Genomic DNA, 19,125 nt, shown 5'->3' on the forward strand with positions numbered 1-19,125 from the left:
GTAAAATAATTCCTTTGCACTTTACGCTTTCAAGTTTTATAAGCTCTTCAGTAAGTAGAGTCGTTGATTCATTAAATAATTAACGAAGTCACTCGAATCTTTGTTAACTATCTAATTTTGCAAGTACACGGAAAAAAGTAAACTATAAAATTTACTCGGATTTTGGTTAATTTTTATGGTTTCAAATAGAATAGCGGATATCAGGGAGGCAAAAATATAAATATTATAGAACTTAATGTAGAAAGTGTAAAAGTCACAATTTATAATTTAATATCGAAAATTAGTGATTAATAGCTGTCAGTAAAATATTCAGTTCGAATTAATTAAAGAAATTTACTCAAGAATTAAAAAAATAAAACAAAGAGGATATAGAAAGAAAATTCCGTTTTTTTTTCTTCCTGTACAATTGATAAAAATTTTTATTATTTTAATACATCAATGTTAGATTTTGATAGTAATGTTAATTTTACTTCGAAAAACTCAGTTTTATGGCGAAGATTGACTGGTCAAACATTATTTTTTTACGCTCCACACTTGATAAAATTATAATGCAACAATATAAGAGAAAAGAGATTAAGAGCATCAAAATATTGGCAGCAATCTAACTACGGATGTTTGTAAAATGACGAGAAATAATAGCAGTTTATGATTGTCCAAGGATTGCTGCACAAGAACTGGATCATATTTCTTGGTTCGAGGAACCGTTTGGTACAAAAATCTTGAAGTTTAGACAGTCTTTCTGTAATAGGTAAAATTTGATTTTCTAAAATAATTTTTGGATAAAAATAAGCCTTAGAAGTATATTTCAATGTTAATTCAAATTGAAAAAAAAATTTTTTTATGGTATATTGGTATATTAAAATAATGTACATTTTATCAAACCGAATTTCAAGACGAAAATTTCTTAAGTCAAGACATTGGTTCTCTTGAAATTAATTTGGATTCATAATTAAAAAATATCATTTTTAACTTTGTTAATGATAAAAATACAAATTTTTTTTTACGTTTTGTTCCAGATTCAATTGTACCTGTTACACTTAGTCTGCTGATTGAAAAAGGCTTATCACTAGTAAGTAATCTTACAAAAATTTTTATTATTCTTCTACGAAAATTTTTCTTAGTTAGTTTAGTTGAAAAATAATAAGCGAAATAAATCTGAAAAATTAACTACAATATTTTGCAAAAGATTGGCATTGTATTTCTATAAAAATATTTAACTATTTTTTTTATTTTCATATTTTCATACACATCAACCAAAATCGTAATCCGGTTGTTCCGTTTTTGGTCACGAGAGTACACAGTTTATCGTATCGGCTTTATTCCAGATTTATATAGTCGCATAAATATTTTTTTTGTAGTTAAACTCTCAAAAAAATGGATGACGATTAAATACAATAAACGAGATGATTCGTATTAAATATTTTATCTATTTTTATAGGTATAAATATTGAATTCACAATAACTAGAAATTGATAAAATAAAAATCGTAAATTTAAAAGAGCATAATCTTGATTTTTACGTTTTAACTTGTAGCGAAGTAATACACTGATAGCAGCATTTAGTACAGAGTAATAAACTGATTGAGTAAAAAAATTTTTAGTCACTTATTTGGGAGAAAAAAATTTTTTTAACCATCAATATTATTTGTTGCAGTTTAATAAATGATTTTTTTATCCTAAATAAATTATATTTATAAAAATAAAGTCGTATTAAATGGAAATAAATTGAAATGTGACAAGGAAAAAATAATAAAAGGTAGAAGAGAGGATAGTCACCCGCAGAGGAAAAGCATGACCTTCTACTAGGTCCTTTTAAAACACATAAGTGATACAAGTAAAATTCAATTATCATCATTAACAAATTCACTAGGATCTCTTTAGAATATTTAATTTAATTTTTGAGTATAATAAAAGTTTTCTTCTTAATTTTCTACTTTGAAATCGAGTAATAATCTCCATTTTCTTTTCACTTCTTCAACTTGTAATATCATCTCTTTTTTTCGCATTTCATGACTTACTTCATCCTTCATTAGCGTGGCCTGATAGAAAAGAATTAATTAAAAAAATCAGTATCAACTGTCGGTAAAACAGAATATTTTTTTTCACATTTATTTCTACAGCCGTCACAATCTTTTTCCTTTAATATTAAATAATTAAATTATGATTTCTGTTAGCATCCATAATTTATAAATAATAATGAAAATTATCAGGAACTTGGACCATAAAAAATAACTCAGTGTTAAATTTTTAAATGTTAAATAAATGTTAATTAAATAATTAAAAATCAAATTTTGAACAAAGGTAAAAAAATAAAGCATTTTTTTATAACAATTATCTCGCATGTTTTTTTTCTCAGGATGTAATCGCACAGGGACCAGGAACAATCTTCCATGTTATCAATTTACTGGGGATGATACTGATGCCAATGGTACTAATACATGTAAAAGATTCAGGTTTCAGTTCGAGTAAGTATTCTAAATTCAGTATTCTGTATTCTGTATGCATCAAAGCTTCACACACAGATGGATAGATCCATAGAACCTGTTTAACTATGATTTCTATCAACCCGTCAAACTCAGTACTTACAGTTGGTATAACATAACAGAGATTATAGAATGAGTAGATTTTGTAGCTGATAGTGATAGTGAATGGTAAACAGCCGGTAATGTATGAAATGTTAAAAGAGAGATAGTGCCCCCCTCTCGCTCTCTCTTTCTCTCCCTATATATATGGTCGTACATAAAGTACAGAATGTTAGGTAACAGACAGTCGAACGGCGGCTATGTAAATGTAAACGGGCCTGTGGTTTGCCGTAGTCTCCTTGCTCTCGTATTCCGGATATTTCAATGTATTACGTTTAGAGTTTGAGCTTTTGCGTCTAGAGGGTCAATCGCACCCATCTGTTGTATCAAGAAACTCCTAACTAATTTCCCTAAATTCAACTTCCAACCGACCTTGTAATCCCTTGTCTCCCATTGCAGTATGCGAATAAACTAATCAACTGAATAGCTAATTTAATAAACCGGTAATTACATTTTTCTTTAGACTAGACTATCATTTATCCTACCTAACCAGGGTGTATAATTTCGGAATAGATAGTGGTAATGCAAAAAAATAACTGAGCTGAGTTTTTTGCGAGGTTAAACTCAGCGTTATACTCTCGCAATTAAGGACTAAAAGAGCGCAGTGTTAATATTCTGACGGTGAATTTATAATTGTATCAAGTGTTTTTGTGGTTATTACATCAAAAATTTACGGAATGTTCGTTGATAGTGTTTTAAAATGGTTACATTGGTGAATTATAAGGAACATCGTTGATAACTTATTTAAAAGTGACTCTATTCTTTTTTTTATTTTAATGCAATCTTGGATTTTTGCTTGGGTGGGGAAAAAAGAAAAAAAATGAAGGGAAAGTAAGTAAGTATTGAGAGTATAAGAATAGACTGAAAATGATGAAGATGGAAGGGGCCTGGTAGCTTAACTGGTAGAGCTTCTGACATGTTATTGGAGAGATCCAGGTTCTATTCCTGGCTTGGTAACCGACCTCAAATATTTTTTCAAGGTTTTTGTCTTTGTGATTTGTTTATAGAAATAAGTATATAGTACTAAGTTAGTTATAAGTCTTATTATTATTGTTATCATTAATTAAGGGGTTGTATCCACTTGTAAGTTCGAAAAAATGTGTTTTTTTGTTAATTTTTTCTGGAGACGCTTTTTATTGAATATATGCATAAAGTATATGAATATTTAGCGAATTTAACGTATTTTAAGAATTTATATTTTATTAATAAAAATATTGGGTTCTGTTGTTCCTGTAGAAGATCTCCTGAAGGTCCTCTACAAAAAGGTGTCTGGCGGTGAGGAAGATATCTCTGATCCAAATTATTTGAAATAAAAAAAAATTGTTTAAATAAATTTTATTTCGCCTGATTAATGTAGGAATCTATGTAAAATCCTACCCTGGATTCCTATGTAGGAAACCACATGGTAATTTATCCGAAAACGCCATGTGGGAATCCAGGCTGGTTTCCTATATGGATTTTTTGATAGGGTATAATTTCGTGCTGAGAACAAAATTTTTTGTTTTTTACGATTTTTTTATTTTTTTTTTCTATCCGTAAAGACCAGTTTTTTGATCCAGGATAAAATTACTATTGCCAGTATATTTATAAATACGAAATGAGTAGATATACTCTACATAGGATAAAATTTTATCCCGGATTGAAAAACTGGGCCCAAGAGAATTTTGTTTAATTATCCTGCAACACTGTAGTCCTGTTTACTGGCCATATAAAGCCCGATACGGCTCATTTCAAGATGAACTTTATGATTTGGTAGATCGAGAATAATCAGTGAATTTTTTTACAAAAAGTAGCTTTCATATTCAATAAAAATTTTCCTACATATCACGCTCACACGTCGACAATAATTTATAAATTTTTATTGCGTGGATAAAAAAAGTTAAAACGTTGCACGGAAATACCTTTAACTTTTTGTGTATTATAAACTATTTTTTTTATTGTATGTTATACCTGCACACTCAACGAAATATATGTCATCCGCGTTTACATGCAAATGCAATTACTTGACGTATCCCGAGGTAGTGTAGCCGGACACGTCGCATCTGCTCGAAACACGTTGGTACGAATGATCGAGAGATGCGTCTATATATATATATATATATATATATATATATATATATATATATATATACTAGCCGTCCCTGCCCGCTTCGCTGGGCGAATTTTCAAAGAAAATAAATTAAATTTTATTCATCATTTTTATTTTTTTTTATTCATATTTTTTTTTTGCTTTTTGTTAATTTTTATTTTTTTTTCTGAAATTTAAAATATTTTTCAAAGAAGAGTCAAATTCACTTAAAATAAAATTTATTGATATAATAAATTATTATTAGTATTATTATTATAATAAAAATAAATGTTGATGAACAACAAAACAAAGAATAAATGGAGAAATTAGTCAATAGAAATGATCCGATTCATGGAGAAATGAGTATTAATCGTCCTCCATCTCACATTCGACGACTCGTCGCTCGTAAGTTGAGTTTGCCGGGACGTAAAACATACTCGTTAACATAACGGAGTTGAAACTGAAAACTCGAAATTCAAACGGCGAGTAATTTTGACCGACATCAAAGCTCCGACCATACTGGCAGATCGCGCAAACCATCAGCACCTTCAAAAAGTAAAAAAAAAAAATCATTATATTAAGTTCCAGATGGCATCTGTAACGCGATATGATATTTGAAAAAGAAATATCATAAAATGTTTTAATGGAAATGGTTAAACGTATGACCACTGCGGACCAATACGGTGAGCAGAGAGTACGTTTAACCACAACCTTTTTTTTTTTTAACTGATTTATTTTGATAATCGACTCAAGCTCATGTTGATTATCGACAATCATTATAACATGATCCCCAGACCGATCACGGATGCCAAATGAAAAATTGTCGGTAAAAAGTAATTCACGGTACCCGAAAAGCTCCTGAACGTACCCAGTGAAACTGAAAAAAAAAATAATCAATAATTTATAAAATAAACAAAAAAGATTTTAAATTCAATTAAAAATTATAAAAAAGACATACTTATAACGACCTATCTCCTTGTAATTTACTTAGAATTACATAAAATTACCATGCATACTATATTTAAGTTAAAGAGGACTATACTAATACTTCTTTGTATACTCTGTTTCTTGTCGTATTTCCTTCTGCTAAAATAAACAAATTTTCAGTATTTCCAACTCTAGAAAATGCAACGTAAAGTTGACCATGAGAAAAACATTCAATTGATAAATCTACACCTGCTATTTTCAATGTTTGACCTTGCGACTTATTGATGGTAATTGCAAAACATACTCGAATAGGAAATTGAATACGTTTAAATTGAAATTCATAATCAGTACAAATGATTGGTATACGGGGTATAAAAATAATGTCACCTGATCCACATCCTGTGATAATTTTAGCTTCAATAATATTTTGCTTTAATGATATCACTTGTAGGCGAGTTCCATTGCATAATTTTGGAGAGCTCAAATTTCTAATAAGCATAATTGGTGCTCCGATTTTAAGTTTCAAAATATGATTCGACATTCCAGGTGGATTCAGAGAATTCAAAAATTCTACGGGAAAGTTGATAGCATCATCTTGTTCGACTACCGTGTCAATAGATGAATAAATCTTCTCTTCTTCTTCATATAAACTCAAAATCATATCATTTATTCTAGACGCATGATCATTCATTGATGTTAAAATTGATCTTTCGCTTAACCAAGTAGTTGATTTTGTTTTTAAATTTTTTACATCAGGATAGACGTTTTTATTAATTCATCTAAATTTGATACCATTGTTCCAATACCGGTAGGTATTTTAATTTTACCATTTTCCTCTTCTACATTTCCGTTGCCAATTTCCAAAAGCATACTGGAAAATTCTTCGGCGTTTAAATCGCCATATAAATGAACTCTCATATTTGTTGATAATGATAACAGATCGAATTTTGGCCATAAATTAGAAGATTTCAAACATGCATTAACTTCATCGGCTCTGGTACCTCGTTTGACAACAGGCAATGTCTGTCGAAAATCACCTGCTAATACAAGGGTTATACCACCCATTTCACGTTGATCATTTCTTATATCTTTCATTGTTCTATTTACTGCTTCTAAAGCTCTTTTATGTGACATAGTACATTCATCCCATACGATAACAGAGCATTCTTTAAAAACTTTCGCAGCATCACTTTGTTTACTTATATTACAAATTGGAGATTCATCAAGATTTAAATTTAATGGTAATTTAAATAAAGAATGTGCGGTTCTTCCACCGGTCAATAAAGTAGAAGCTATTCCTGAACTTGCAACAGCTAGTGCAATATTTTCGTTTACCCTTACTTTAGCCAACAATAAATTTAGTAGAAATGTTTTTCCGGTTACTCCAAGAGCATCTAAAAAAAACAATTTACCTTGCTTTTCATTTATACTTTCTAAAATTTTAGTATAAACGTTCTGTTGTTGATCGGTTAATTTTGGTTCATCTTCATTGATGGAGTTTAATAAATCTTCAATATTATAATTAGTTTCTCTGTGATAACTGCCTTGTAAATGTAGTCTGTTTGATCTTACGGGTGATGGAAAATTAAATTCTTTCAATGTTTTCCCAGTTATTGAGAATAATTGATCTTCAATTAATATTAGAGCTTCATTGTGAATGTCATCATTAAAATCGAGTTCATTATCATTTTTATGTTGTTTGAAGCGATATAATATATCTTCAGTCATTGCATCTCTGTATTTTAACCACAGTTGGATCGGCTCAGCAACATGGCAAAATCCTAAGATAATAACAAATAAATTCCTTAAATGAAATGGCATGTTGAATACAACAGCTTCTTCTAATTTTTGATCCCAATGATTGTCATTTTCTAATAATTTAAGTGCAGCACAGGCAGCTTGGTAAGTTTCATATACTTGACCATTAACAGTTCTTAATGATTCAAAAGATGTAGGCCCACGTATGTGATGAAGTAACATTCTTAAGCAATAACATTCAAAATTATTTGGGTGGACAGTGTAAACTCTACCTAATGCAAAACTTTTTTTTATTCCTGGATAATTAGGAATATTTTCACCGTTTTTTCAGCGGTGAAATTCATGGGAACTCCAAGTATAATAAGAAGGTACTTCACAGTATAATAAAGTTCTAGCAAAATCATCTCTAGAACATAGATTACAAAATTCAGTCAATGTAGTTTTCGGAGGAGGTATTGCCAAATTTTGTATGTTTGTCGGATTGAAATAAACTCTTTGACCATTGTCCAAATGAACTGCTAAATGAAACACTGTTGGATTTCTTTCATGTATTAGAAAACCTAGTATTCTCCAAGTAGCTTCTGAAGAACTTATATATCGACCCGATTGAAAAATTTGGATTTCATCATTTTCATTACTAACTGAATAAATTGCTTGGTCAGTTCCTTTATTCATGTACTTGCATATATACTTAACAGACTTTAAAGAGTTACAGTACTCAACATTAACATGAGCTTTACATAACCGTGATAGTAAGGGATTGTACGGCACTACCCATCGATTATCGACTCCTTCATCTATATTTTGGATAATTATCATCACCAGTTTGAGTTTCACAAATCAATTGTTTTGGATATTTTTTAGTACATTTTCCATCAGTCATACATGCGGATTGCGGATTTACTTGACCACATGGACCGTGTATCATGTTACTTTTTACAATTTCAAATAAAATTGGATCTTCATTTGGATTTGGAAACTCCACTAATTACTGAATCAATCTGTTCTGGTTTTATTTTATCCTTCAGCCATACCAAAATATGTATATGTGGAAGACCACGTTTTTGCCATTCAATAGTATACATATGAGCTAATAATGTTTCTCCGAATATATATTTTTTTGTAATTAAATCAATTAATTTTTTTACCTTTAACCTAAATACTCTTGCTATTATATCATGGCGATCTTGAGATTTTTGTCCTGGTAAAAGTTCACATGCAATTTCATTCCATTTTGGATTGCAAGTAAAAGTTATAAACAAATCTGGTTTTCCAAATGTTCTAATATAAACCATACCATCTTGAGTTCGTTCATGCATATAACGATAGCCTCCCGTAAATGAAGACGGTAGTACTACCAATTTTCCAATTTCACTTATATTTTCATCATTCCTTAGAGCATCTTGCAAATGAATATAATTTTCAGCGCGTAATTTAGATTGATTATTTCGTATAAACGCTAAGCGCTCTGATTCAATTTTCGCATACATGTCGACTAAAAATTGACTAAATACTGATCTAAAATAATGCAAATGATTGTGGTTATTATGCCGAACCATAATTCTAAAAGCGTAAAATGACATAGCTGATACAGTTTTATTTTGAATTGGCTGTCTAGAAACAGGATTGACTTGAGGAATATCTATTGAATATCCGTCATCTCCGTAACAAAAAATTAAAGGATATTGTAAACAATCATAAGAACGGTGTATTTCATTTATACGTTGAAGAGTATTGTTACGAAGATTAAGGACGATGTCTCTTTTATTAAATTCTTGCCCAACCATTAATACGGCAACTTCATTTGAAGTGGGTGCATGATATCTTCGCGTATGTTGATCAACAGGTTTTTTATCTGATCGTATAATAATTCTTAAATCAACACAATCACGTGGGACACATTCAATAGCCGATTTAAAATTTTGTACATAGATATTATTCTGATGAAGCATCAATTGGAGTTTTGTTATTAAATCGTTGTCAATATTATCGATATTGTTACATCTAGTTTGAGCTTGACGATTCAAGTCTTCTATGAAATAAACTTGTAAAAACTTTTCTTGATTTACTTCAACAGGATAAATACTACCAATAGTATGATAAACTTGTCCTTGAACTTTAAACGTAGGCATGTATGTATCATTAAAAATTTTAGTAGCTCTAAATGATGTCATTTGAAAAGCAGCATTATATCTCCGTATATTTTCAAGAAAATGTTTGGACTTGGTGTGTAATCCTTTTATTAAATCGTAAAGTGGTTGAGGAGGTTGTAAAATTGGAGGTAGGGATACTTTTCCACCTAAACAATAAATTGAAGAACATTCATCTTTCCACCGTAACGCAGAACAATATGAGCAAATTAGTGACATCTTTCCAATATGGAAAGTAGAATCACTCTCATAACTAATTCTTATGTCATAATTAAATGCACTATTTTTTTTTTTGCCTTCCCCATGAAGATTGATTGTATGATCTAGAATCATTACTATTATTGTTATTGTTGTTTCTGATATTACTTGCATTATTATTATTATTATTATTAAATGCTCAGGGGGGTTATCCCCGGAGTCCGATTCTCCGAGGGCCCAGCCTGAGCTCCATCCGTTACTGCTGGACCACTCCGCACAACAAGGCGGTTAGTGATCACAGCAGGCCAAAGTCATTTCCCTTAAGAGACGGAGAGAACCAAGTAAAACAGCCTTCTGCATCCTAACTGCCAAGAACTCAGCTTTTGATGAGCAAGCTGGAACTTTGGCAAGTGAGGATACAAAAGACTGTTTCATCCCTCCTAGGATGCCAACAATCAGGACGACAAGCCTGACACGGTAACCTGTGTAAAGTTTGCCAATTTCAAACAGGAGATCCTGATATATTTGTCTTTTGTGCTCTTCTTTGGCTGAGATGTTGTATTCAGCCGGGGCCGAGAACTCAATGACATAAATGTCACGAGTGGCCTTGTCGAAGAGCACAATATCAGGTTTGTTGTGATCTATCCGCCGAGTTGTTGCAAATGGCATGTTCCAATAAATTTTGCAACTGTCATTCTCAACAACCTGGGGAATATCTCCTGGCAGATAAGGCAGCACTGGTGTCACGTCAATACCGTAGCAATGACGAAGATAGTAGTACAGTACTCTCAGGGCAGCATTGTGACGCTGGATATATGCACCTCTCGCCAGCACTGGACATGCCGACAAAAGGTGCATAAGCGTCTCCGGATGTTGTCTACACCTCCTACAGGAAGTGTCCGGAAGCTGCACCTGGAGCACCTTGCTACGGTACTCAAGAGTGTTAATGACACCATCTTGGCAGGCAAATATGAACCCTTCAGTCTCGGACATCAGGCCAGCTGACTTTAAGAAGGAAAACGTCAGCTGGGTGGACAAGCCATGATCACGCACGTGTTTAAAGAACACGCTGTGCATGAACTTGTCCATCAGTTCGCCAATGAGTATTTTTTCCTCGGCGTTCCTGATGACGTTCTTAAATTCCTCCTTTCGGAGTTCCATAAGAGCGTTTATTTCTCCAAGACCAAGGGTTCTTGCCGCATATTTTGCTGCCTTATATAAGAATGACCCCTTGTGTTCTTTTTCATGTTTATGTACAATTTGCATAAGAAAGTCATCCTCGTCTGCAGTGAAATTGACAACTTCGTGTGTTAAACCCAATTATTATTATTATTATTATTATTATTATTATTATTATTATTATTATTATTATTATTATTATTATTATTATTATTATTATTATTATTATTATTATTATTATTATTATTATTATTATTATTATTATTATTATTATTATTATTATTATTATTATTATTATTATTATTATTATTATTATCATCTTCATTATTAATATCGTCGTTGTCATTGATATTATTTTCTCTAATTTCTTCATTATTTATATCGTTGTCGATGACAATATTTTCGTCAATTGCTTCATCGACAAATTGTTGTGAACGTACTATTTTTTGTCTCTTCGTTCTACGTGTCGATCAGCCAATTTGAGCTTTTCTTTTTTTCGCCATAATTTCACTATTTTTACACAATTTATAAATATTTAATATTCGATTTATAAATACACTTATTATCACAAATGATAAATTAATATATATCTTATTAAAAAATAAATAAATATTATAAATAAAAATATAATGAATATACGTATCTTCTTTATGAACTGATTATAAACTTCTTCTTCATTCAACTAACCTTAAAATTATATTATGTTATTTTTATTTTTGAAAAAAGACGATCGATTAAATAACAGACTAACATAACCAAAGAAAACAAATGATAAAACAAAAGACTATCTATTAAATGACAGATTGATATAACCTATGAAAGATGAATAACCATGATAACGTCGTAAACTTAATCAGGGACTTATTTATTATTATTCATCCAAATGACGGATACTTTTATAGAAGAAATAACAGGTATAAAAATAATTAAATAGATAACGATAGAAACATTACGTAAATTTACATTTATCGATTCAGTTTTCGTGGTTATGTAGAAGAAATATATGGTTTTCAAACTTATGGAGGAAGAAATTACTACGTTTTTATTTTAACGGGAATGCGTTCATATAATTATCTGTTTGCAGTTTAAAATGCTCCACTTCGTCATTGTTTAAGAATAAACAAAAATCAAGTAATGTCTAAGCAAAGTTCTACCGTCATTTAAATAATTTTTTTCTTCTCAATTTAATCACATCCATTTTGAATTTATATAAAAAAAAATTGATCATTCATATAGATTGTGACGATCTCAAATGCTGCGGATTTTGTATGTCACTTCCCAACTATCAATGATCAATTTCTATCCGACTCAAAATTTAGAATATTCTTCGATCAAATCACTTTCTCAAACGAATTCATAGTTGAAGAGTTACCAATTCTTGCAATCCATAAGATAATTATTGAAGATGAAGATGAAGATTAAATATTATGTGTTAATATATTTATAAACTTTTTTTTTATAAATTAATTACGGTATTAATTATTTATCAATGACAAACAAAATTTATTTAATTATTTGTATGTATATATATTTTGCTGCTGTGGACCGACATGTGCTTTATTGTACCGTATCTACCCTGTGTCCCATTACACGGCGGAACACAGTGACATGAGGAAACCACAGAGAAAACTCACGCCAGTACAATCGGTGATAGGCAAATTTTCATTAATCACTAAAATTCTGCATTGTAGTGATCAATGAGCCTTTAACTTATACCTAACAACAATGATGTTCATGCAGGCCAATCGTATTCTTAAGAAGATCACCCATCAAAGTACTAACCACTCTAAAAGCTGCATAGATTGGGTGATCAACTGAATCATACGCCAGCTGCATAGCTATCACTGCTGCACTTATATTAAATAATCTTATTACAATTACAATAATAAACATTAATATTTTTTTAAAAATAGAGAAGGTAGCTTGAAAATGAATCGAAATTTAGAGCTAAATGTACGTCAATGTAGATCAATAATATTATTTTCTGGACATTTTCTAACTTCCTTCTTTATTTTTTTAATCGTTTTTCTTCCTTTATTTTTTCAATCTTCTCCTTTTTTCCCTTGTTCCTCCGTTCTTCTCCTTATCCACTTCTTCACCTACTCTTCCTTCTATGACTTCTTCGTCTTCTATCTTAGTTGATTCCGTCGCGATGTTTTTTTCATCTGATGGGGTTGTATTAAAATTAAATTTATTTATTATGTTTTATATAAATATCTCAATTAACAAATAGAAAATTACTTTTTAATTTCCACTTCTGCTGTTGTTTAGCCTGTTTAACCAAACGCGTCATTCGTTCTTGTTCTTTTCTCTCAAAGTAAGTTCGTATTTCTTGAAAGTATAATAAAGCGTTGTAAATTCCGTCAATTAACGATTTCTAGATAAATTCAAATAATTTTTATTACATTTATAATTAACTCTTGAACTTTATCATCACTTTATTTTATTTTTTATGCACATTTACCTCGCTAATCTCTGCAAAGGAAAATTCACTTATATTATCGTATTCTTCAAAGCAACCAATCCCTTCATGGAATCTTCTGTCACTTAAAGTGATTCGGACTGTTGTGAAACATCCAATATAAGACTTTCTTGATTCTTTTGATAGTTAATGTCGAATTATTAATAAAAATTTGTAATTTACAATTTAATTATATATCAATATATTTTACAAATCATTACTTACCTAAAGTTTGAGCTTTTATCTCATGAGACCAGTTTTTAGAACCAAACACATAGTCAGCACACAAACATAAACTTTCAATACTTTCTCTGTAGGACATTTTTATTTCACTTCTCAACCGCTTATGAACTGACGTTTTATCATAAGATTAATTAGGTTATATAAAAACAAATGAAATTAATTAAATAAAAAAAAACAATTAATTTTAACCTTTTCTATTTAAACAGTAAAAAAATAATCATTTGGAGTCTGTAGAAGTTACAGTTTGGAAATAGAAATTTCATATTTTAACACCCACCACCGGAAACTTTTTCAGCGGTGAGTTGTTGTAAAATCTGCTCTTAGATTATTTCTGCATCACATATAGATGACTCTAGCTAAATTTGGAGTCTGTAGGAGTTATGGCTTAAAAAATAAAAATTTTCATTGTTAAACCACCCCCGCAACCTCCTGTGGGGTGGGTTACCGTAAAATTCGTTCATAGACTATTTCTACATCTCTTACAGAAGATTCCTACCAAATTTGGAATTTATAGGAGCTATAGTTTAAAAACGGGAATTGTTCATTGTTAACGCCCCCGCAATCCCCTTTGGGGGATGAATTTCTTAAAATCCGTTTTTAGTTGACCTCTACATAACGAAAGTAATATTCCTACCAAGTTTCACATTTCTAAGTCCTATAGTTCCCGAGATTTCGTGATGAGTAACTATAGAAATTGGAATACTTCGATTATCATCGAAATTTTTAACGTTTTAGCAGACTTTTTTAAAATTTTCTTACCTATAAACATTCTCCTGATAATTCTGAAGACAACAAAAAAAAAATTAACCCAATCGGTCCAGCCGTTCTCAAGTGATATTCGATCATAGATACGGCATTTTATTTTTATCAAAAAATGAGAGTCGGTGTGCAGGGGTGCGTGGGAATTGGTGGGTGGATGCGTGAAAGTTTGTAAGTAGATTCTTAGCTGAATGTAAAAGAACATTATCCGTTTAGTAAACTCCGTTGAAATCCATGAAAACAAAAGAATCAAGAGAAAACGCTTGTCTTTTGTTTTTATTAGCGGGATAAATGTTCATAAAAGTAAAACAGCAATAAAAAAATGAAGGAACGTTAGAATTCTAAAAATAAATAGCCATAAACCATCTATGAAAAATTTCGCATCGAATGGTGGTAGTTTCATGTCGATACGATCAGTGGTTTAGGCGTGATTGAGTCTCAAACGAAGACCATTTTCATTATATATATATATATATATATATATATATATATATATATATATATATATATATATATATATATATATATTAGGGTGATTCAAAAAAAAAAAGAATATTTTTTTTTCGTTTGGTACTCTGAAAAATAGGTTCCTAGACACCTCTAAGAAAGCCTCTCCAAGCATGAGTTCTTAATTGTAACGGGAAGGTCCTCCTTCTTACAGTTTTCTATTTTTTCTTATTATCAGATAGAAAAATTTATATCTCGCTTCCAACTACTTGAAAAAATATCTTGTTCCTTAGATTTTGTAGGAAATTGAATGCTCTACAAAAAAGGTCTCTTACGATTTTTTCGTAAACCCAACCGTTTAAAAGATATTAACGGTTAAAGTTTGATTATTTTTGGGAAAATTTTTTATTTCTTATGAATTTTATAACTCAATGAAAAAAAATCATTATGAATGATGAAACTCATAGTTTTGTAGGAAATTTACTGCTCTATAAAAATGGTCTCTTATGATTTTTCGATCAAGTTGAGCGTTTACGAGATATTCATCGTCAAACATCAATGCATATCAATTTTTCTAGTTTTTGATCAATAATTCGAAAAATTTCAATTTATTCTGTGAGTTTCAAGGAAATTTAGACAAATTTGAGTTTCTATGAATAGAAATATGTTATGAACTATTTTTTTAATTAGTTTTTTTAGTCTTGGACATGTTTGATTACATTAAAACAAAAAATTAGTGCATTTTTTTAAATATATAATTCAATTTAGTGTGTTTCACATGTGTTTCACTTTTTTATCGAAGAATTTATTTATTTAATTATCAACTGCCATATAATTTTCAATATTTTCAACATAACGGTACACTTTTACTGTAAATAATTTCCTCTATTGCAGTTTGGGTAGTTTTTTCGATGTTCTTTGATAATTTGCAATAAGTATTGGAATTGCTCTTCATTTTTGTCAAGCATTGATTATACTCACTAACTAATGCAACAGCTCGTTCTGCTGAATCATTAACAACTTTCAATTGGTTAAAGTATTCTTTATTTTCAATGTAACTGTCATTAGTAGGCCACGATTCAATATCTTTATCAAGGAAGTCATATGGTAAATCAAAGATTTTAAAGAGATTTAAAGACTTTTTAGAAACAAAGTCACTCAGACTTTTTGCGTTAATGAATTCAAATCGTTTTTATCAATTATAAATTTTTAGCTTTAGAATCTGTACCGTTACGAGTATTAACAGCTCCAACAATATTTTTTTACTTCCAATGAAACGGTATCGTCAAATAATGATAAAATGGCAAGTTCATCACTTAAATACCATAAATGCAAAATCATTTTGTCACAAGTTGCTGAAGAAATCAATGAATTGATATTTTTGTACTCGAATAAATTTTTCAAAAACTGCAAGTCATGATTAGCAGCAGTTGTTGCAGAAGTTGATGAAAACCAAGCTTTTAAATACAGTGTAACTATAAATATACAAATTTGCCGAAGACCGTCCAATTCTTTATTAGAAAGTTTAAATTCATTTCTGAATAGAAACATTTTTAAACTGTAAATTGCCTTCGCCATCCACCTAGCATGATGAATTGCACCAGGACGTTTGAAAAAATTTCTTCTTGAGGCATTTCTCCAAGGAAAATCAACGACAATTCCAACAATTCTTTATAGTCATCTCGGGGTTGTAGTAACTATCAAAAACAATTAAAAATTTGTCAGAAACAAGAAAATTTTTTTCTTAAAATCGCAGTTAAATCATACCTGTAAGGATTGTGCAATTAAACTAGATATTTCATTTTTTTATCCAAAATGATATCAGCAACAACAGTATCTTCAATTCCAGATTTATAATTAGTTTTATTTATTTCATCCCATGATTTTTAAATCTTCCGAACATTGGTACGTTTGGCCCAGATGACACAGGCCAATATACTTCAAATGCACTTCTCAATATGATCTCAAAAATGTGGTGACGACATGGTAACTAGATTAACTCTCTTCCCAAAGTCTTTTCAATTGCCTTACATGTACCGTTATGAATTCCTGTATAAAGAAAATAGATAACTATCGTTAAATTTAATATTTTCAACAAATTGTAGATTATATTTAAAATCCAAATGAGTAAATAATTCTCAATAATTTCAAAAGTGAAATTCAGTAAGCAATAAAAATTAAACTAGAACGTTAATAATTAAATATTTTTAGATTAAATTATCATTGATAAGTTACCTGTATTAACTGCCGTCGTGTCAAAACACATCGCCTTAACATAATTAGTAATACCCCATTAACTCAATGTCGATAAAATGGCTGATGTTTGATTGTCTGCCGTCCCAGAATTCATTTTGGAACCCCAAGTAATTGTTCGGTACCAAATGCAGTTAAAATAACTGGTAGCCGTTCCACAGATTTTGATCCAACAAGGTCATTCAGCATTTTTCCGTCCCAATGCACAACGTATTTATCGTGTGTCTTAAAGTTGTCATTAAGTCCTTTAGCAATGTCTTCTCTTTGAAGCATACGAGCTCGTTGAATTGAACTATAACTGAGCGTTGTATCTTCAATTTTAATACCTACTGCTAGTAAAACAAGAGCAATAATAAACATCGCATTTCTACTGCTGACATTAGCTCGGTCGAGTCCAAAAATGACTTCAGGAGTTAAGACATCAAGTTTTGCTCGTTTTGTCGGAATTGGAGGTTCATACTCTGAATCAGATCCAAAATTTGTAACTCCACTTAATGTATACGTAGAGAACGACTCTGATTTTTCACTTGGAACAATCGCATGACTGGTAGACGGTTGATCTAAGTCTGGAATAAGATCTGTTTTATAAATTAAACGAAGAAAATGTATAGAATTTATTCATTTTGATGACAAATAATTAAGAAAGGACTCCAAAAATTGTCTAGTCAAATGTCATCTAGTCATCTATGAAAAGTTACACTACTACCTGACTTTATAATAATTAAATATCTCAGATACTTACTACTCTCATCTATTCCCATCATAGTTGTGGTTAAGTTTGATACAGGTACATTATTAGAAAGAATCTCTTTATGGGTACCGAATTTTTGATCCAAATACAACTTTCTAATATTATCATCAAGCACTTTTAAGGATTTTTCGCTCACAATGTCGAATAATTGTTCAAGATCAGTCTGAAATTTCATTTCCTTTTGGTTTTGCGCTGAATTCTTTTTATCGAAATTTTTTTGTAATTTTAACCATTGACTGTGATAGCGAAGAAATTTTTGACTGCATTAGGAGCTCCACTAGTTGGAATCTGATTTTTTCTCCACAGTTCAATAACTTGGTCAACTGAATTTTTAGCACTTTGTTTGATTGAATACTTTAAAATTTTAAGTTGGTAGAAAAACACACGCATAACCTCTTTCACTTTTGGTAACTTACGTTCCGAAATTCTTTGTAGAGGTATTCCGATAAAACGTATTTCTTTATTCATTGTAGGTTAATTGATGATAAATAAATTTATGTGATGATTATAAGACTTATTTAAAAGGAATTATTTTATTACGTATTCAAGATGATCAGTTTTAGGAACACTGAAAATACGGTATTAAATGGGTAGATACTGAAGATAGTTGAGAGTGAAAAACATAGATGGCGTTAGTTTCAGAAGACAAACAGAAGAAGAAATGGAATTCAAAACAAAAATCCCCTCGAACGAAAATTTTATGTATATTTTGTGAAAAACAATTTAAAAATACGCACTGAACAAATTTCATAATAATAAATGACAACGCGATTAAGATTTTAAATTATTAAAGATAGAATTTAAAAAAAATATTATTAGAATAAAAACTTTCAAATGAATTTTTGAACAGAAAACATCTATAGGAGTTGCTTTTATAATAAAAACTCAAATTTGTCTAAATTTCCTTGAAACTCACAGAATAAATTGAAATTTTTCGAATTATTGATCAAAAACTAGAAAAATTGATATGCATTGATGTTTGACGATGAATATCTCGTAAACGCTCAACTTGATCGAAAAATCATAAGAGACCATTTTTATAGAGCAGTAAATTTCCTACAAAACTATGAGTTTCATCATTCATAATGATTTTTTTCATTGAGTTATAAAATTCATAAGAAATAAAAAATTTTCCCAAAAATAATCAAACTTTAACCGTTAATATCTTTTAAACGGTTGGGTTTACGAAAAAATCGTAAGAGACCTTTTTGTAGAGCATTCAATTTCCTACAAAATCTAAGGAACAAGATATTTTTTCAAGTAGTTGGAAGCGAGATATAAATTTTTCTATCTGATAATAAGAAAAATAGAAAACTGTAAGAAGGAGGACCTTCCCGTTACAATTAAGAA

General features: G+C 30.2%; 2 protein-coding genes across 3 annotated transcripts in view; one reads left to right on the top strand and one right to left on the bottom strand.

Moving 5' to 3' along the window:
• Mdy (diacylglycerol O-acyltransferase) overlaps nucleotides 1-19,125 on the top strand; it is a 155,194-nt gene that overhangs the window by 25,832 nt on the left and 110,237 nt on the right. For both annotated transcript variants that reach the window (XM_074259539.1, XM_074259538.1), the window contains 2 exons: nucleotides 1,017-1,069; nucleotides 2,356-2,464. In XM_074259539.1, coding sequence (XP_074115640.1) covers nucleotides 1,017-1,069; nucleotides 2,356-2,464 — 162 coding nt within the window. The remainder of the gene's footprint in view (nucleotides 1-1,016; nucleotides 1,070-2,355; nucleotides 2,465-19,125) is intronic.
• LOC141538182 (uncharacterized) lies at nucleotides 16,662-18,846 on the bottom strand. The gene is made up of 3 exons (XM_074259542.1): nucleotides 17,767-18,846; nucleotides 17,007-17,590; nucleotides 16,662-16,820 (listed from the first exon to the last, which is right to left on the bottom strand). The coding sequence occupies exons 1-2, from the start codon at nucleotides 17,948-17,950 to the stop codon at nucleotides 17,118-17,120; spliced, it is 657 nt and encodes a 218-aa protein (XP_074115643.1). The 5' UTR covers nucleotides 17,951-18,846; the 3' UTR covers nucleotides 16,662-16,820; nucleotides 17,007-17,117.

This window comes from Cotesia typhae, unplaced genomic scaffold (genome assembly GCF_013202065.1).
Source record: "Cotesia typhae breed Kobodo isofemale line unplaced genomic scaffold, CoteBio_Ctyphae contig_20, whole genome shotgun sequence".
Taxonomy (NCBI): domain Eukaryota; kingdom Metazoa; phylum Arthropoda; class Insecta; order Hymenoptera; family Braconidae; genus Cotesia; species Cotesia typhae.